The sequence below is a fragment of the Heterocephalus glaber genome, unplaced genomic scaffold (genome assembly GCF_053883595.1).
Source record: "Heterocephalus glaber isolate CG9 unplaced genomic scaffold, H.glaber_assembly_v1.0 deba00000122, whole genome shotgun sequence".
NCBI classification, from domain to species: domain Eukaryota; kingdom Metazoa; phylum Chordata; class Mammalia; order Rodentia; family Bathyergidae; genus Heterocephalus; species Heterocephalus glaber.
The window spans coordinates 69,551,327-69,572,553 of record NW_028258138.1 but is presented as its reverse complement, the minus strand read 5'-3'; the positions used below and the strand labels follow the sequence as shown (position 1 = coordinate 69,572,553).

Here is a 21,227-nt window from a genome sequence, read left to right as displayed (position 1 = left end):
CCTCGATGTCTTCTGGCTCTCTGGGCCTAAGTAAACGGCGACTGGGTGGGTACCCCTGTGCTTGAATTGGTCACAGTAACAAGTAAGTGCACCGAAGATGCCAGAAATTCCACGTAGAAGAAGGTGCAGTATTTGATGCAAGTGTTGCGCGGAAAGAGAAAGTATTGGCGCAGAAACAAGCCCAACCCCCTGGAGAAGCTTCCTGGGCTGCGGATGGGGCCAGGATTTGGACACCCTTTTTTGATCAGCTTTGGGCAGTTTTTCACAAAATGGATTTTACTCTTAGTTCATATGCTGACTGTTTCTCAGGAGGCAAGAAAATTTCAGGAATGTCAGTGAAATATTTGGTAGCCCAGCAATAATTTACTGTCACTACTTAATAAGCCTCTGCTAACAAGTGCTTCGAGGTCTATTTTCATTAAAACGCACTCATTCACAATTCTCTCAACTGGTTTGTGTAAATTCACTTAATCCTTGTTAGTCACCACATTCCCTATTCTCTTGGCCAGTCCCTTCACTGTGACTCCTATTTGTTATAATTTCGAGTCACGACTCCTAGTAATACAGTACACAATGCTGGGAATTGATGGCTGGACATTCCATAGATAAAGCCCAGAGCAATGCCTGACTAGAGTGACCAGCTCAATCAGTAACTGCCACGGAGGTTTTCTTGATGGATGCCTGGGGCACAAATAGACTGTGCATCTAGCATAGCACTCACTGCTTTGCAGCATAATTTACTGTTCAATGATCTTTGAAGTTAGAAGCCACATATACTTATCTCTATCTCTAGGGCCTACCAGTGTCTGACATGAAGCAGGTGTTCAGTAAATATTGAATTGCAGGGTGTGGTGGTGCACACCTGTAATCCCAGGCTGAGACAGGAGGGTCACAAGTTTGAGCCCAACCTGAGCAACTTAGTGACTTAAGCCCTGATGCAAAAAAAATTTTTTTTATATGTAATTTTATTTTATTTTGTCTCAAAAATTTTAAAGGGGGTATGGTGGATGGAGATGTAGTTCAGTGTGAAAGCTCTAGGTTTAATCTTAAGTACTACTAAAAAATAATTGTTTTAAGACAATCCCCTCTAGTTTGCTGATTATCCAGTATTAGGTAGAAGTGGGCATCAGGATAAGGTCTTAGGATCTGAAAGCCCAACAGTGCTTGTCTAGCCTACATGAAGAAAAAGCTAAGTGCTTAAAATGCTAAAGAGAACCTCAGAATGATTCTGGGATAAGGGAGGCCTTAGCATGGGGCAGGATGGAGGTAAGGCAGATACTGTGAAATTATTTACAAATAATTCAAATATCCTCAGGTCTGTCTAGCCTTAGACACAAGTATCATTATATTGACAGGCAAATTTCACTAAGTCTAGCTGCTTTCTCCTTTGGGTTAATGGCGACTCATTTGTAATCCCATTTCATACCTCAAGAAACTCCCCATTCCTTTTTTTCTTTTGAGCGGGGTCTCATTATGTAGTTTAGGTTGGTCTTGAATTGTGTAGACCCAGCCAGCCTTAAACTCATGGCAATTCTCCTACCTCAGCCTCCTGAATGCTGACAGTGGTGGTGCACACCTACACTGTTCATGGTCTAGCCTCAGACTCACCTTTCCATATTTCCCACTTCCGTAAACCATCAGGGCTTCTTTTACTAGGGATAATCCCCCACGCTGCCCCATGGTCTGATGTTGTTAGTATTTAGTTGGACCAGTATGTGACACATACAGCTTCCTCATCCTCAGGACATGTATCTGCCAGCAGAGTAACTCCATCAGGGAAGGATTCCAGTGGTCACCACAGTGTGCCTGGAACCACCATCCTACCCCAGTCCTGGTTGAGTCCTGCTTATAAAGCTTCTTCCATAGTGAATTTCCTCCCAGAGAGCAGCAGGTTCCCCCTCTCTGCCAAGTTCACCAGGTGCAGCCCTTGCTATATATACAGCATTACATTTGGTTGTAGTATATACAACATAAACCTTTTCCATTAGTAGAATGAATTTTTGAGGCAGAAAGGGTAAGTTTGGGATTAAGCAAGTATTAATGATGACAAAACCCTTCACATGTTGTAGAGATACAAATTATTTTCAAAAATAAACACTTTACATATTATTACACACAATCCTCATACCATCTACACTGAGGTAAACAGGTAAGTACAAAATCTGAGCAACTTCTGCTGTATTTAAAGACAAAGATGTCCTGATTGACTCTGAACGACAAATGAGGATTTGGACAGATTATCCAATTCCTCGTCGGCGCTAATGGCAAGAAAATCTACAAAGAGGATCCTGTTATGCCAGCTGTCTTCACCCATCCATCCCACTATCTCCAATAGCTCTTTAGTACTTATTGTGTGAGGCACTATGTTGGATAATGAAGACATCAAGATGAGTAAATAATGATTCCTACCTATCACTAAGCTCACAGAATAGAAATAGCCAAATAACTAAAATGTATTATCATAAAATACTGGCACAAGGAAAGTATTATGGTAGCCCCTAACTGCCTGGAAGAATGAAAGACAGAGTCAGACAGAAGCTGCAACCTAAAACAAAATGGGAAACATTCCCAGGGAAATGAAGCTTCAATTCCTTAAGGAGAGCTAATTTTGTTCTTATTTTAGTGAAAGGGAAATTAAAATGTGGAGCAAAGGATTCTGTTTCATAGGGCCTTCTAGTGCTAAGGCAAAACCACAGCATAACTGAGAAAATTGGACTGCCTCTCACTGTACTTGTACTCACAGGTATGGTCCATGGAACTTGTTAGTACTCAAGCAGAAGAATCAATTTTAAACATCTGCCTTTTGAATGCAATGATCTTGTGGGTGATGTTCAGTATCTCTTTTTAAGTCTTTAGACTTAAAGAGCCAAACGTGTTTCTGACACATTAAATAAAATCTGATTTTATGGGATTCTTACAGTTACTAATTTCGAAATTTGTTAACACTGAACAATTCTCAAGAGCCAAAAGAAAAGAGCTAATTTTTCTGTAGAAATGTTAAATGTAAGGGATAAGAATGGTTCTAAGTCACTGAACTAGAGTTTTAATCTAAACATGTTTCTTCATTTTTTACTGTTAGAACATCTAGTAAACTACTGTCCAAATATCATTTTCGAAAAAGGGAGAGAAAAAGCCTCAACAACTAAAATAAACAAATATGTATAAGTGAATGTAAAAACCGGATGCTCTAAATTACCACCCTGATGAGTTCACACAGAGATTCCGTGTGATCCCTGCACAACACTGAGACTGCCCTGTTTCTATCAATTTAATAAGGAAAAATATTAAGATGTGCGAAGAGCTGCTCTTTTAACCAGAGTTCTTTTAAAGAATGAAGACCACTTCCTAAATTTATCAATGAGTTTTTGTCTTTTTTTGTCCTTCAGAGACAATAAAAAGAAGGGTGTGAAGGCACAGAAAAAGAACTTAAAATCCAACTGCAATAGTTACTCATGCAGTTGGCCCTTTCTATGTGGCACTATAGAAACCTCATGCATACCAGAGTGTATACTTTTACAAAAAGAACTCCTACATCATTGCGTGACACAGCTACTCCTTCCTTAGAGCCTTCAGGAACTGCGGCCCAGGTATTTTCCCAAATCCCAGAGGATTTCTACATTAAAATAAAGGAACAGCAGTGAACTCTAGAATAACTTAAGAATTGTGCCAATGAGCTGTACTAGATCCGAGTGATGGAACAAAAGGTATCACACACAGACACACTCAATTTCACAGGGATGCACATGTACACGTAGCTGATCTGAGACACAAGCTGTGACTTGTCATTAGAAAATGAAAGGTAAAATCCAGTTCAAAATCCACATCTCATAACTTTTCCTTATTCAGCCCTAGTTGAGGCGCTTCATATCTATGTATTACACACATTTGAGATCTCTAAGACTTGCTGTGGGTGCAGCCTGAGGAAAACAGATGCTTAGCTTGATAAAGGTGTTCAAGGTACAGGTACCATGCTCACAGGAAGCTTTTCACCACAGCATAGCTGAGATTTGCTGCCACACAGAGGACTCTGGTCCTGTGACCGCTACAGTTCAATTTTCAAAATTTTGGGAATAACCTGATCATAGCCTTTCCTTCGTGTCACATTATAGGACAGGAATTTGGAGTATTCAGTCAAGAGGTTCTCCCAGTAACACGTGACATCATCCATCTGCAAATGGTTTATAATAAACTGGCTTCCCCTAAAGAAAAGAGTAACATGAATATTTTAAAACATGGAGTTCAGGCCGGGGGTTTAGCTCAGTGATTCCACCACCTGCCTCGCAAGCACAAGGTCCCAAGTTCGATCCCAGGTACCGAAAAAAAAAAAAGCATAGTGTAACATAGAGTTAGTATAATAAATAATAGCTTTCATGTGAGTTGGCTATGTTATAGCAAGCCGTACTCAGTACTTTATACTGAATTGACTCGTTTGACTCTCAGAACCAGCCCTATATCATCATGTCCATATACATGCATTTAGCAATAGAACTTAATATTTTTCCTTTAAAAACAAACACAAACACATTACCAGCCAATGATCATCAAAAGTACTTAATCAAGTCAAAATTCCAGTCCATTTTTATACAGCTTGGATATATGTGAATGTGTACGTTTTTTCCCAGGCAGCTTTATTTCTGAATTATCTCTGCATCATGAGACTAATGAATGGATATTATCATGATAACAATATCCAGGTAACTTTAGCGAGGGCAAAAAGGGGGTAGTAAACTGGACATAGTGGCACATGCCTATAATCTGAGCACTTGGCAGGCTGAGACAGGAGGACTGCTGTGAGTTCGAGGCCAGTTTGGGCTATATAGTGAGCTCAAGGCCAGTCTGAACTACATAGCAAGACCCCGTCCCAAAAAACAAAAACAGAGGCTGGGGATTTAGCTCAGTGGTTTTGCCACCTGCTTTGCAAGCACAAGGATCCGAATTCGATCCCCAGTACCCCCCCCCCCCAAAAGCAGGGGTGACAAAATAGAAAAAGGGAAAACGAACACAGCTTACCTTTCAGCAATTTCTTGAGCTATATCATCATTTGCTTTTACAAACTGCAAAAGTTCCCTAAAATGAAAAGAATTATTAGACCCTAAAATGTAGGCTAAACTCATTAATACTAAGTTAGAAAAATCATAGATTGATCTCTACATATGTGGATGGTATATTATCTCTTTAAGGTAAAGATACTAGGGTGTTTGTAGGAAAAAACAATAACAACAACAAAAACTTAGGCTGGGGGCATGGTGGCACACGCCTGCAATCCCAGTACTCTGGAGGCTGAGGCAAGAGGACTGCAAGTTTGCGCCCAGCCTGAGCAACTTAGCAAGACCCTGTCTCACAATTAGAGATTTTGGACATATTTGAGAAAAAATAGAAATGTTCAATGATATTCTAAAAACTCAAGAATGAAAAAACATTTCCAACCTGTCTCCAAATTCTTTTTTTTTCTTTTGGTTTCTTGAGACAGGATCTTGCTATATAGTTCAGGCTGGCTTGACCTCGAACTCACAGCAATCCTCTTGCCTCAGCCTCTCAAGTGGTTGGATTATAGGCATGCATCACTGTGTGCAGATTCTATCTCCAAATTCTTGTGCTAGCCCCCGGAATAGGGAACTGGGATCACATTTCTAGCCCTTCTCTGTATCTCTTCCTATGTCTTCCCATCATGAAAAGAAATGTAAGCTTTACTTGGGTCAGTTTCATGTTATATCTAGAATCCCACTGATAATATAACAGGATGAAATATCCCTACCTTTAGTCTTTGAGAGATTAGAGCCCTTTTTATTTCATATTGTCTGAATGTTACGCTGGAACCAGCATGAAAACACTTTCAAATTAAATCCCACTTATAGCAATTGTGGATAAGAATGCATCACTATTCAGTATGTGCAAACCAAATAAATAGGAATAAAGCTTTCACTGGAAAATATTATCAAAAGTAAATGCCTTTTCAGTTTGCACTTAGAAGTTGGCACTCTGTGTGGTACTTTGCAATACACACAGATGAAATTGCCTAATAACATTTCTCAGATTATATTTCCATCACATGTCATATGACTATTGAAATTTAAATTTAAAAAAATTTGGCCTATGTGGAGTCTACTAGCTAATTACAATTTTTTTCCAGACCACTATTTGTTCAATATTAGTTCTGAAAATCTTTCTAAAACAAATCACATCCTCCGATGTCTAGTTAATGCTGGAGATGTTTTTTTAAATTATATGGAAAAATCTTTAAGCACTTTTCAGTTTTGCTTTGGTTGAGTTCTACTATATTTGAATATTATTATAGTTTTTTTCCCTTGCATTGTTTTTCTTTGAATAATTTTAATTTTTGTATATGTGTGTGTTTAGTGAATGATAATAAAGTAATACAGTTTTTAAAAAATTTAAAAAAAAAGAGTAAATGCCTTAAATGGCTGGACTCTGCAGCCAATTGCAAGGTCATTCGAGACTCTCAGTTGAAGGACAGCTACTTACTGGACATTAGAGAGATCGGTTTTGACTGGGATATAGTGAACCCACGGCTTCAGCTGTGGATAGAAGAATTCTAGCCATGCACTGCCAACATGGAAAACAAGTGAACCACACAGGAAGAGGTGTTTGAACCGGAAACTTGCAGCTACACCCCGAAAATTAAACAGATACCTGGGAAAAAAGAGCAAAATACATTTGGATACTTTATGCCTGCTGCCACAAATACAATATTTTTTTCATATACCCTCCTCTTGTGATTCCTCTCCCTCCCCTTCTCATTTTCAGTTTTGCAGGACACATCTGTATGCCTCTGTGGGGCTTCCACAAACTTCCTGCTTTTCCAGGGCTGGGGCTGCAGGTTGCTCTGGGAATGTCAGGTAAGAAACAAAGAGGGACACTTTCTCCAGACAGAGCTAGATAAGTTCAGAAGCTGAATGATGAGTGGAAAGCATATAAAACTCAGAAGGAAATAATAGACTGTTGCAGATTTGGACATACTTGAGAAGAAACAGTAATGTTCAATGATGTACATCAAAAATCAAGAGTGAAGGGCCGGAGGGCTGGGGAGTTAGCTCAGTGGTTTCGCTGCCTGCTGAGCAAGCCCAAGGACCTGAGTTTGATCCCCGGTACCAAAAAAAAAAGAGTGAAAAAAGAGTGAAGGGCTGGGGATTTAGCTCAGTGGTGCCACCACCTGCCTCAAAAGCGCAAGGTCCTGAGTTTGATCCCCAGTACTAAAAAAAAAATAAGAGAAAAAAAATGTCACAGGCGTATCCGTTTATGCCTATTATCTGTAACTAGTCATAGCCTCCCAATGTATCTCATCTGGTCAAGGATATCTCTTTTTCTGGACATCACCTTCTTCTTCCCTTCCCATGAAGGGAGAATAGACCTAACCTAATCAACCTTCAAAGAAATGCTCCTTGGAAAAAGGCTATCTTAGCCAGATGCACTGGCATAAACCTGTTATCCCAGCATTCAGGGGGCTGAGGCAGGAGGACTGGTGTGAGTTAAAGGCCAGCCTGGGCTATATGTCAGTTCAAAGCCACCCTCAACTATGTAGTAAGACCCTGTCTCACTCATCCCCCCCCTTCCACACAAAATAAACTGTCTTAGAAAAGAATAACATTTCTTCTTAGCATTTCTCACATATGCATCTCTGTCTCCAGGATTGTTCTTACCCTACAGGTCTCACTGTGTGTGCAATCAGAATTCTTATCTCTGGATCCCTACACTACTTCCCTCTATGCCTGTTTACATGCTTAACAGATCCTTAGTCCTGGCATATATATATTATACATCATACACATGCTGAGGATCAAACCCAAGACCTTAAACATGCTAAACACATGCTGTACCACTGGGCTCCATCCCCAGCCCCTCACTATATTTATTAACCTGATAAATATTTAGCCTAACTTCAACTCTTGGATGGGTGGTATATGGAAAAGGAAAATCCCAGCACTTTAATTAATGGCAAGCTCTCCAGAAGCAGGGAACCTGTTTCATTCCACTCTACAGTCCCAACAAAACCTAGGTCAGTACACAACAGGCCCTCAGTAAAAGCCAGCTAAATGAATTCATGCCAGATCTTGGTATTAAAGTTCTTATCCAAAGTGAAGCTATTTCAGAAGCAATACAGAAACTAAGAGTGAGGAGCTCTGGAAGTCATACTTGTATTTGCAGTGATCCACAAGATGAACATCTTTAGCTGCTGGTTTTCCCAAAGTGTCCTTTAAATGAAAAAGTCATTGGTATTAGTAATGGTAGCATTTATGGGCAACCCATGTGCAGCAAGCATTGTTAAACTTTTCGCAACATACACTCATTTAGCCCTCATAATAAACATACTCAGGAGACATTATTATTCTCATTAATTAGATGAGAAGCCACGGTTTCCAGAAGTTAAGAAACTTGCTCAGGGTCATGCGACATTAAGGTTTTTAACCCAGGTCTGTCTGACTAGAATTTAAGCTTGCTTGAAGCCATGCTGCTTCATGCTTTGAACTCAGAAGGCACAACCTGCAGCCCACTTCACTGTGGGCAAATTACACACACAGAGGTCACAAGTGCTGGCTGCTGCTGAGCTTAGGAGGAGAGCCCACACACAAATTCTGCTGAGCATGGAGGGCATTTTTAAAAAAAATATTGAAACGATTGCCAATATTTATGGCTGGCAGGATTACTTCTTGCAAAAATCCAGATTTCCAATTTTTCTTGGAGAAAATAAAATAAAATACAAAGCACGATCTGAAAAACTATTCCCACTTGGTAGCAACCAACTGTAGCTGTTAAGTATTTTCTCTGGCTCACTCCTTGCATTCACCTGCTGGCACCTGGGGGCATTGAAGTAAAGCCCATGTACCGTCTACCCTCTTTAGAGGACAGGAAGCTGGACAAGGGCGGTACCTCTTCTTGGCTTTTGCTGCCTCTAAGTAAACACTAATAACTCGTATGCTAAATGCATTTTTCTGTACTTCTATTTAACAGTTCTTTAAACTCATTTGCTCAAAATTGAATCAAATGATACTTATCAGAAACCTTTAATTCTTTCCCAAGAAGTTGAAACCTTTTTTTATAGCATTTTCATATGATATATGGAAATTTCAGGTGAGGAAATTTAGGGCTTTAAGTCTGTTAATTAAGGCAATAAGTCATAGATTTAACATGTTCATAATGAGGCAGTAATTTGTATGTCTCGCTGCCAGGCAGCTTGAACCACTGGTGGTACTGCTGCATGACTGTCCCACTGAATGGCTTGAAATACTGGTGGTACAAATGGATCTGGTCACTTTAATTGGTCTTTTTTCCTAATAAAAGTATAAAATTCCACCTGATGGGACAATCATGCATGTACCACCGATGGTTCAAGCTGGTAGGAACATGTTCAGAGGACAGAAACAGACTCCAGATTAAAAAACTCAATTTCTGGTTTCACCTTAGAATCACTTGGGATGTTTTAAAGAAATGAAGATTCTTGGCCTTCCAGACATAGATTCATCTGATTCACTATTTAAGCTCTCTGGTTTTACTATTATAGCCAAGGTTAAGAACCATTAGTTTAAACCAGGGTTTGGCAAACTACAATCACAACCCTTCACTTGGTTTTGTAGAACCCATGGACTAAACATTTTCACATTTTCAAAAAAGGCAAAAGAAAAATACCTTATGTATGATCTGTGAAAACGACATGAAATTCAAATTTCAGTGACTGTAAATGAAGTTTTTATTAGGAAAGAGGCACGCTCATTTGTTTAACTGTTGCCTACAGCTGCTTTCACCCTGCAACAGCAGAGGAGAATACTAAGTAAGATGGAGACCACATGGCCTGCACAGATGAAATCTTTACTACCTGGCTTTTCCAGAAAAAGCTTCTGACCTCTGGTTTAAACCTCCAAAGTAGTATAATATATTAGTCATAATATGGCCAGAAAAGTAATGTGTGTTTGAAATAGAAGAATTTACATCTATGCTAATACTGTTTTGTGGAACTTGCTCTACATTCATCTCACCACTGAGAAGAAACCTAATTTCAGATTCTACCCAGGCGGCAATGTTCTCTGAGTGAGAATGTTCACTGCTGTAGTTCTAGTCAGATGTTTGCTGATTACTTTCATAGATTTCCAGGCTTGGTTTTTGGTATATTCTGCATCAACAAGCTTTGGATTTTTCCGAGATAGAAGAATGAGAGGATCCCGTTCTGGACTTGTCCTATAAAAGAAACACATAACATACAGCTATGTGGGCTATACCATATACTGTTCTCATAACTGAAAGGTGAGCAACACCAGACCCAGGCAATGGCTTTCTGCACAGATGGATAAATCACTGCTTTCTGAATTATCCAGACACTCCCCATCCCTGAAAGATGCAGTGGGGGCATCCCTGTTACTGCAGCACCTTGGTGGTTCGGGCTGTCTCCACTACACCCTTCAGGAATGGGGAGTGTCTGGCTTTTCTTAGCTGACATCTGGTCTCAAAGGGTGTGTTGTTCTGGTCTCTATAGCTGTATCCCATGGAAGGTTCATGTAGCCTCTGTAATCACTGGTGTTCATAGCTATGTGACTAGGTAATTATAATTCACCAAAATAGCTATAGGACCTTTGTTGTACATGCTCTATAAAGTCCAGCATAATGTTTACATTAGAAAACAAAACAAAAATAAAAACTAAAAGGCTTCAAAATCTGAAGCTGCTATGTGGAGAAAGTCCTAGCTATGGCCTAAATAGCAGAGCATCTTGACATATGAGGGGTCATGGATCCCCTGAAAAAGTGAAAAATGCACATCTTCCCATTTAATTTCAAGGAGTTCCTAAAACTCCTACAGCCCGGCTATAAACCCCAAGTTAAGAATCTGTGATCTCAAGAGCTGGTAATCAGAAAAGTCAGGAACAGTAAGCAGTGGGTAGAAGGCCTATATGCAACCTAAAGTCCCCTGCCAAAGTGATAAACAGTCATCACAAAAACTGCAAAAGACTTCTCACCTCACCCAGCCCCTGCCCCTTTTTCTGTAGTACTGGGGATTGAACACAGGCCTTTGCACTAGGCTACCTCCTCAGCCTTTTTTTATTCTTTATTTTGAGACAGGATGTTCTTAAGTCTCTAAGTTGCTCAGGATAGGCTGGAATTTGTGCTCTTCCTGCCTCAGCCTCCCAGAGTGCTGGGATACAAATGTGCACCATCATGCCTGTCTTCTCTTTCCTGGTCTTTTCTGTTCATTTGTCCCACATATACTTACTGTGCATTCACCTACCAAGTCCTGTTCTTGGCACTGGGGATAGGCTACTGAACATTCAGTGTCTCTACTCCCTTATCCATTTCTTTCTTCTCTCTCCTTTCCACTGCCCTCTCCACGTTCCCCAGCCTCCCTCTGTCTATTAAGCAGTGTTTGGCAGCCACGTGGTCAAAGGGCTTAGGGGTACAGGACAAAAGCAGTAGGAGACCTAGGGATGATTCCCAAGCTGCAGTAACCAGCAGAGTGGCTGTGGCATCAGCCAAGTGACTCTGAGGAAACTGTGAACCAGCAGACACCATCTGCTCTGCTCAGCACCACAGTCAGTGTCCAACACACTTGGGCACTCTGCACATTGCTGCATGACTGCAGGATGAGCTTTACTTCTTTGAATTTCAGTTCAGTTCAGAGTGATTTAGGCAAATAACTGAGTTCTTCTCTAGTGTAAAATTCTGTGACTCCACCTTTATTTCTCAGCTATCTTAGTTTTCTCTTTCAACCACAGAGTTCATCATACTCTCAAGATTACTTATATTTTACACATGCTTAGAAGAATACCTTTGTAAGAGATTGGAAAAGATAATCACCTTGATCCTCGGAAATATGCTGTAGAATTTTTCTTTTTCCATGGCCACTGTGCTGCTGACCTAAAAATACAGATTTTGATTAGTTTCTGTTTTCAACTACATAAGGATATGATCTAACCATTTCTGAAGATCAGCTCAGGGCTGCTTATTCATTCATTCATTCATTCATTCATTCATTTATTTGAGGCAGGGTCTCTCTGTGCAGTCCACGCTGGTCTTGAACTCACTATGTAGCTCAGGCTAGCCTGAAACTCATGGGGTTCTCTTGCTTCAGCTTCCCAAGTGCTGGGATTAGGCATATGCCACCACACCTGGCTATATTTTTAAATAAATCTGATGAAGGCCAGGCAAAAGAACAAGTCTGAAGGACACCATGATCCCCTTCGTTATCATTTCACTGTTCTAGAGGGGCTTATTAGAAACATCAACAAATCTACTGCCCTTTTAATAAATTAACATTAACTTGATGAAAGAAAAGCTCCTAAACTCTAAATGCCATGTTTAGCACAAATGAGAAAGATCTTGTTTGATGTTTTAAAAAAAATTCAAGAAGGGATAGGGATATAGGTTGGTGTGAAGGTCCTGGGTGCTATCCCAAGTACCAATAAATGAATAAATAACCAATCAACTAACCCAAACTCCTAATGCCAATGCAAAAGACTAACTTTAAGGGAAAAAAAGTTCAAGACTCCTTCTCCCACCTCCTTAAAATTATGTTCAAAACCAAAAGCAAATAAGAGATATTGGGTTCAATGTCCAGAGGCCTCAGATAGCACGAGCTGCTACAGTAGAGAGGACAATGTACTTAGTAACCTGAACTTTAAGCCTAGGTTTGCCCCTGACCTTGGGCAAGTCACTTGACTTTCTCTGGGCCTTCACTCCCACATCCCTCAAATAGTTGGGCAAAGACATTTTCCAGATCTAGTTCTATAAAAAGAAAGACTTACTTACATTTTAAAAATTTTCCAAATTATAGCTGCTGGAGAAGAAGCCCGTATTTATCCACAGGGCTTTAACTGCTACTGGGGATCGGGCCCCATGTGTTTCTTCAGGAAGAAGACATACTCTTAATGTTTAAATCTCCAGCCACACTTATAGAAGTGAAAGATATTTACAGAAATTTGAATTAAATTCTTGCTGTCCTTATACTCCAGAGAAGATTTACGTGGGCTGTGTTCCAGCACCAATGCTGATTTTTGGGTTTTCTGGTTTTGATTTCGTCTTTTGTGGTACTAGGGCTTGAACCCAGGGCCTTTGCACCAAGCTACATCCCCCTATTCCCGCACTCCTACACCCCTTCTTGACACACACAAAAATCAGTAAATTGCCAAGGCTGGGCTAGAATTTGTGATCCTCCTGCCTCTCCCTCCAGAGTTCTGGGATTATGGGACTGTGCCATTATGCCTGGCTTCATTAAGCACCAGTGCTTCCTGAATCATGTCTGTAAAATGCAGCTGGCTACAGCACACCTTCAGCTTAGATGACCAGACCACTTATATTCTGAAATCACACCAGGAAAGAGTCAGTTAACAAATTAAAGCCTGTTTCAGTCATAAACAAAGAGGATCTGAAATAATCTTGCATTTAATTTTGTTTTTTGCTTTTTTGAGACAGGGTCTTATTATGTAGCCCAGGCTGGCCTGGGACTCTCAGTGATCCTTCTGCTTCAGCTTTGCGAGCTGGGAGTATAGGTATGCACCAGTATCCCCAGCCTGAAGTAAGCATGTACTTGAGATAACCAGGAGATAACTGTGAGATAACTATGAGAAAAATTCCAAGAAACTTTCCACCCTCTCTCACAACCTGGTCATCTATTTTCCTCTTAAAGTATCTTTAAAGTACAGGAAATTTTTTAAATAAATTAAAAATCTCCCATCATCCTCCCCACAGAGACACTGCTGACAGTTTAAGAAAGACTCTTCTACCCTATTTATGGATATGCAAATACTTTTATATACACTCAAAATTTCTTACGCTAGAAACAATTTTCTACCCTTTATTTTTAACTTAAAAATCAGTTATTGTAAAGTAAATGTTGCCTCTATTCCACTCCTTACTTCAAGAAAGCCTGCAAAAGGAAAAAATAAAACCTCTCTATGGGACCTACCTTACCAGATCTTCTCTGAAGAGGTCCCATCGTCCAAGACCTGTAGGATAAATTGGCCAAACAGCAGGTCCCCCTTCCCAAAATGTCCAAGCAGGATACATGATATCATGGTACTCTGATGTCTTTGTCAGAAACAGAAAGGCCATTACAAATAAGTCTTGGAATAGAGCAAGAAGAGGCAAACTGCACTCACAACACAGGATATGGACAAAGGCCTTGCTAGAACACCAACTTGCCAAAGATATAGTTCCTCTATTGTGCAATGCCCACTATCTATTCATTAAAACACAAAAGTGACCATAAGGTTAAAATTCGCAGGCCCACTGAATCCTAGAATTTAGAACCATATTAAAGCTCAACGTTTTCAGTTCCCCAAAATTCTGTTTTTCTAAAGGATATACACCATTCAGGTTTTTAGTTTATGGAAATAATATGCCCAATTGTGAATAATCACAAAGTTCTCTCCTTGTTTAACTGCTATTACCCTTGGAGTTTTCAGTGCCTTGCCTGTTCTTAGTTATTTCTTAGCATTGTTTTTTGTTTGTTTGTTTCTTTGATTTGTGTTGGTACTGGAGAATGGACTCAGAGCTTTTACTCAGAGCTATAGCGCCAGACTTCTTTTATTCTGTTATTTTTAGGCAGGGTCTCATTATGTCGCTAAATTGCCCAGACTGGGCTGGAACTTGTAATCCTCCTGTTTCAGGCTCCTAGAGTGCTGAGATTACAGGCATATGACACTACACCCAGCCTAGTGGCTGTTTTGAGAGCAAGAACTAGGAAATAGAGTGGGATAGTCAAGAGTGTGGCTCTTGAGACAGATCAGGAGTCTGAAAATGGACTCCATCTCTTTAGAGCTCTAGGTGAGTTAATCTCTCTATACTTCAGTTTCCTTATCATGGTATTGTGGAAAATAATATCAATAATGCCATTTATCTATCAGCCTATTTTTAATATAAATGTCTTAACACATGTAAAAACTTGGGACAATATCTGGCACATAGTAAGTACTTAATAATTGTTAGGTAGTGTTACCTAACACTGTGGCACTATTAAGTTCATACTGGTTGATCACTAAATCCTTGGTGTGTTAGTTACTTTTCTCTCATTGCTAAGACAAAATTTGGGATATTCAAATTTACAGAGAAAGGTTTAGTTTACAGTTCGTAGAGGTTTCAGTTCATAATTGGCTGGCTCCAAAGCAGGCTGGCACATGGCAGGGGGGCAACAGTTCATGGTGGCAGAAAACAGCAAAAGCAACAAGGGACTTGACAGCGTCTTTCTGCCCCTTTTATCTTACGCAGGCTACTTAGGGCAGATAGCACTCATATCCTTAATCCTAGTGCCCTTGAGCCTAGCATTGCACCATGAATCAATCCCAGTCTTAAACACTCTACGTCCAGCCACCTCTGAAAAAGCCACACCTAAGACTGCATGAGGCTTTAGGGGGGACATCTAGACAAAAGCCATAATAGCTGGCTATTCATCAACAGGGGTCAGAAGTGCCAATGAGCAGAATGGGGAGAAAATGTATTACCACATATCTTTTGAAGAAAGTTTGAAATCATTTGTTGCTTTTTATGGTCACTCCTATTAAACATCAGGCCACTGACAAACTCTTATCTCTACCATTTCTTCATTGAAATTACTTGTACAATATGCTGTTTGACTTCTCTCAAACCTTAAAAATATGTGATTCATCAAGCACTACCTATCTAACAGGTGTTAAATACAAAGTGTACACTTAGCTACAAAGTTGACAGGCTAAAATGCCTTGGAAACCAGGAGTCACTGATTTAAAAAAGTAAAACGCAAGTAAAAATGAAAGGAAAGTATATTGATAGTCATACTTCATTACTCACAGAAATAACAGATTAAGTAATAGACACAAAGTCCTTACTGACTTACATGGGAGCCTCTATCTGTTCTTCTGGGAGAGTTTCAGGACAAACAATGGGACTAAGCCCTTTTCAGAAATGAGGCTAATCATAGGCAACACAATACAAATGTGGCCTCAGCCCACTTGCAACACAGGAAATAAACAAGGCTAGAGAGAAAGTAAACTATGATAAAGAAAAGGTGGGAATTAAAAGGCTCTCTGCTTTGGAAAAACCAAATCAGAGATGGTGTTCCTTTTCCCAACTCCAATGGAGTTTCCCCAAATCTATTCTTCCCCCATCCACTGTCTTTTAACCTTCCTATCTCCACCCCTCAATGCTTTCATATCTAGTCTCTGGGGAACCAGGGCCCATCCCTGCCAGTGTATTATCTGCACACACCTGAGACTGACTATTGTATGTCCCAACGTCTCTAAGCCCACAGGCGTATCCTGGCTACTCCTGCCCTCCATAGTAACTATCCCAGTACCTCTGCAGTACACTGTTTGGATACAAACCATGTGGCACTATCTAGTACCTTCAGATTCACTTTTAGCTCTGATGGGCCCTTGGGATGCAGTGTTAGATAAGATAAATGATATTTAGCACTATAACTGATATCTCATTATAGGAGCTCAAAAAAATTCTGTTTGCAATGTTGGGGATCAAACCCAGGACCCTGAATATTCTAGGCAAGCATTCTACCACCCTAGCTCTACAAATATTTTTGAGGGAGAGTGTTCCCTAACTCCAAGCTCATGACCTTTCTTGGATGCTCTGGAGGATCTTAGACCCCCACCTGAAGGCCTTGCCGGTTCTTTGGTCCTCTTAGTCCCTAGCTTCCACCCCTAGCCCTACAGGCACTTAAGGAAACTTGCAGTACTTACATGGCCTCACTCCATATCCTTAGTCTTACTGCTCAACCACTGTGAACTAAGAGGGACACAAGCCCATTCCTGGACCTCAGATTTTATCCTCACCATTACTCACCAAACTCTACCTCAGGACAATAATCCCTTCCTAATACCCTAGAGGACTACTTTCTGTCCCCCACCCCCATGTGACTCTTCTTGTACTTACCTTACTGAAGGAGAAAACTGGGATGGCAGGCTCCATCCATCTAGGAACTTGAGGATAATCACGTACATTGATCACCATCTCCATGTCAGGGAGCTGCCCAATGACTTCCAAAATAAAGTGCTCAACACCACTGCACCTGCCAACCAGAAAACAGTCACCAGAGCAGTTCCTATAGGCTCTAGAACAAAGAAGGATTTCAATTCTGTCTTAAAGTGACACAAGCCAGTGTTGGGATCATCAGCCTGCTGCAGTCTCCTGAAAACAATACTTCTAAAGGGTCTAATCCATTTTTCTATAATGTGTGTTATAATTCATAGCTAAGCCGCTCCAGCCCATAACACAATAACATTTTCCATATAAATCATCTCAGCTTTGAAGGAAATATTACTGCTACTCCTACTACTTCTCCATTCATTTCCAGTTTTTTATTTCCCTTATGTGAAATAGTTTACTTAGTAGGAAAGGTATGCATTCTGATAGGAACTGGAATAGCTGATTTTCTAATTGTGTTCCTTGGGCTTTGTTTCTCAGAAACATACTGCTATAGTTAGGATCTGGGATGTCCACTGGAAGGCCTGTGTGTTAAAGGCTTTATCCTCATCTTGGTGCTATTGGGAAGTGGTAGAAAACTTATTTAAGAGTCAGATCTTCATGGGAGGCCAAGCCATGGGGACAGCCCTTGAAGGAGACTGTGGGACACCATGATGGTGTCCTGCTCTCTCTGTTTTGCCTCCCAGCTGGTATGACGTGAGCCACCTGCTCCACCATGTGCTCCCACCATGATGTGCTGCCTCACCACAGGTCCAGACTGATGATGGGGCCTGGGGAACATGGTCTGGAACATCAGCACTGTCAGCCAAAGTAAACCTTCCCTATTTCTAATTAGTCCAAGGATTTTGTCATAGTAACAGGAGGCTGATCAACACAGACACCACTTTTATTTCTACATTGTCTCAATAATTTATGAAGAAAGTCTTTCATTTCAAAATCAACTTAGAAACAGAAAAACTATTAAAATTAGTTCTGCAAGGGAGGAAAAAGTGTTTATATGAAGACTATAACTTTGCTTTCTGACTGAACTCCTTGGGATCCTCAGAAGATTTTTTTTTTTTTGGTTTTTGAGTTGGGATCTTGTTTTGTAGTTCAGGATGGGCTTGAATTCACTATGTAGCCTAAGCTGGTCTCAAACTTGTGGCAATCCTCCTTCTTTGGCCTCCAAAGTGCTGGGACTGTAGGCATGCACCACCACATCAAGCTCCTGAGGATTTCTTGAAAGAAAAGAAACACTGATGGTTTAGCTTGTTTCTGCCCCATCCTTTGAGGTCCTCACTAACACTACATGATGGCAGCATTCTAAGGCTTAATCAAAATTTTCTGGCATCATGGAAATGACTAGCTAAAAAATAGTTTTATAAACCAGGTATAATGGTACATGCCCATATTCCCAGAACTCAGGAGGCTGAGGCTGGGGTACAAGTTCAGGGCCAGTCTAGATTACATAATAAGACAGTCTTAAATTAATTAAAATTTTTATACATAGGGAGACAACTACAAAATATCAATGGTTAATAAACATACTCAGCTATATTAATGATAAAGAAATTTCAATGAAACTAGATGATGATTTTACCAATCAAACTGGCAAAGATCAATAAGTCTAGGCCAGGTATGTGGGTGCACACCTGTAATCTCAGCACTCTGAGAAGCTGAGGCAGGAGAATCTGCAAGTTCCAGCTCTTCCCAGGCAAGTTAGTGACTCAGAGACACTCAATATATACCTAGGCTTCTTTTCCTCCTTCAGTCCAGCTCACCCTGCTAGATCTCATCAGCCTGTGTCTTGCAGCTACTATAGCCAAGGAAGGAAGAGAAGAAGGGCCAGAACCACAGCCAGTAACAGCCTCATGAAGAAAAAGGAGACAGGCTTTGATAGAGGAGCTGGGAAGAAAAATTCTCAGGCAAGGAGAAGAACTTATTATTACTGTATTTTGTATTCCCCCTGAAATGTGAGTAGGGATTTGCTAGTTAGTCCACTCAATTGGTTTCTAAGAGCAGTATCAAGTAGCCTGCAGGTAATAATGTCAGATGATAACATCTTCCTGCCAAGTCCTACCTGGAGGGAAACATGCAGTCATCTTCTCGGTATAATCTTTTCTTAATGATCTGATAGTGGGTTCCTAACTTTCGGCTAACTACCTCGGCCATCATCTTCCTGGAGATGCCGCCTCGGAAAGGAGTCAGATCTTCTTCTATGACACTGTGAAGAAATGGGAATCCTTAGGGAAAGCAGGCCAGGAGTGCACTTGTGTTTAGTACTAGAAAGAATGGTGGTCGGGGCTGCAGGTATACCTCAGTGGGAGGGCACTTGCCCAGCATGAAGTTCTGGGTTCACTCCCCAGTACTGCCAGAGGCACAGGGCAAGAGGGCATAAACAAGGAACTATTCCCAGAAACACCATGAGTTATCAAAAAATATCAAACACAACAAAGTCACAAAAAGTCAGGACAAGTCTATGTCTTCTTCCCTCTATCTGGACTGCCCCTTCCTGGTCTGTCTGATCCAAATTCCCCCTTGATATTCCTGCTACATCCATGTCCCAGCACCGCAGCCCTAACAACATCCCTTTCTATGAATCTCACAGTTAAACCCTGCCTCTCTTCCATATACACATAACCAAGAAGCCTGCTAGCAGCAGACAGAAAATAAACTATTTTGTATCTCTTGTAAAGCTCAGTACAGAATAAGTTTTCAATAAGACAAAGCTTCTGTACAAAGGGAGGGGAGGGAACTTGAGGGGGGGAATGGGATAAAATAAAATAAAATTTATTGAAAAAATAAGTACAAGCATCAGGTGAATTTTTGAGGCATCAAAACAACAACAGGCTAGGGAGCTACAAGGACTGTTTAGCTGATGAGGAATCTGAGGACCAGAGAAGGTAAATGGCTCGCCACAGCGTTAATCAGGGAGAACTGTGACTAGAACCCAACTGTTTTCAATGTACGTAGTTATCTTTGTACCACAGCAAGTCCCAGACCTAACTGCATAGTTTAAAAATAACCAACAAGAAAGTATTTGATTCACCATTAAGTCTGTTCATTCCTTCAACAGTATTTATTGTATGCACTTACTCAGGGCCAGTACCGGGGATACAACACAGACACAGACCTGGGCTGGGCAACGTGGTGCAACTGTAATCCCAGCACTCTGGGAGACTGAGGGAGGAGGATCTGCAAGTTCCAGCCCAGCCCAGCAAGACTTTGTCTCAAATTAAAAACACAAGAAGTGCTGGGGATGTAACTCAGTGTGAAGGCCCTGGGTTGAGGAGTCTTGGGAGAAAAAAAAAAAAAGACAAAGACCTAGACCTCAGGAAGCTTTCCATCAATGGGAAAAACAGCCAAGCACATGGACTAAATCTCACAGGGAGTTGTCCTAGTGCCAAGACCAAGGGGCCTCTCCTATTCCAGGGAATCTCCATTTCAAAGAATTAGGAGAATCGCCTCAGGCACCTTTGACTATTGGAAGAAATGTTAGGCTCTAACCTCTGCAACCTAGGTCTCTCAGCTATCTCTATTCTTGCGACAAGAATTTAGCTCTCGTTGACAGATCAAAGAACTCACCCCTGGTAGCAGCTGCAGTTTTGACTTGAACATGGCTCATAATTCTCCAAAGCCCTGTTAATTTGGTCAATAAATATTTTCCATTTTGAACCTTCAAAAAGTGAAAGGAGAGTTAAAAAAAAAAATACCCCGGAGCATTTTTATATGCTAGCAGCAAGCAGGCAGGCAGGAAGCCAGCCAGCCCCAACAGACTCAAACTACAAGAAATCCCTTTCCCATTCCACTAGTGGAAACGAAAGCCACGAAGATTCTTTCTGCAAATCGCCAGTGCTTAAATCAAGTCTGCTCCTCCGCCTGGGCCATCAGGTGTCCAAGAAATTGGAAATGCAAGCTTAATGCTCGGCCCCTAGAAGACTAGCGATAAACAGGATTGTGACAGACCGTCACTTTTTACTTAAATTAAGCCCCATAAAGAGGATCGCTTAACAGGCATGGACACTAACCCTCCTCCGTCTCTTCTGGCAACACACACGCGCGCCCCTTCCCCAGGGGTGCTAGCGGCGACCCGGTGACTTCCCATTCCCCGCAAAGTCCCAATCCGGAGGACTGCAGCTCTGCGTTAAGCGGCTACAACATCCTGGGCGCCAGCCGCGAGGGGAGGGCCGGGCCCCACCTGACTCCTTCTGGCGGCCCTGCACGGGGATTAGGAGTAGCAACAGCAGCCAGAGCAGACACCGAGAGCTCTTCACCAGATCCATCTCCGGCTGACCCATTGCGGAGTCCCCGGGACAGCGCGACAGAACCGCTGCCCCACA

The 21,227-nt window shown here is 41.2% G+C and overlaps 1 protein-coding gene across 1 annotated transcript; it reads right to left on the bottom strand.

Annotated features, from left to right (window-relative positions):
• Positions 1–2,059: 2,059 nt before the first annotated feature.
• Poglut1 (protein O-glucosyltransferase 1) lies at positions 2,060–21,226 on the bottom strand. Its single transcript, XM_004835672.3, has 11 exons — positions 21,086–21,226; positions 20,473–20,563; positions 18,968–19,111; positions 16,858–16,993; positions 13,904–14,025; positions 11,797–11,856; positions 10,089–10,188; positions 8,152–8,210; positions 6,484–6,651; positions 5,011–5,067; positions 2,060–4,199 (listed from the first exon to the last, which is right to left on the bottom strand). The coding sequence occupies exons 1-11, from the start codon at positions 21,183–21,185 to the stop codon at positions 4,043–4,045; spliced, it is 1,194 nt and encodes a 397-aa protein (XP_004835729.1). The 5' UTR covers positions 21,186–21,226; the 3' UTR covers positions 2,060–4,042.
• Position 21,227: the final 1 nt, after the last annotated feature.

Coding starts and splice junctions, on each gene's coding strand:
- Poglut1 (XM_004835672.3), bottom strand. CDS start 21,185: ATGGGTCAGCCGGAGATGGATCTGGTGAAGAGCTCTCGGTGTCTGCTC. Junction 16,994..18,967: donor GACTGCATGTTTCCCTCCAG/GTAGGACTTGGC, acceptor TCTGGTTGGCAG/GTGCAGTGGTGTTGAGCACT. Junction 10,189..11,796: donor GCATATTTCCGAGGATCAAG/GTGATTATCTTT, acceptor TTTCTTTTATAG/GACAAGTCCAGAACGGGATC.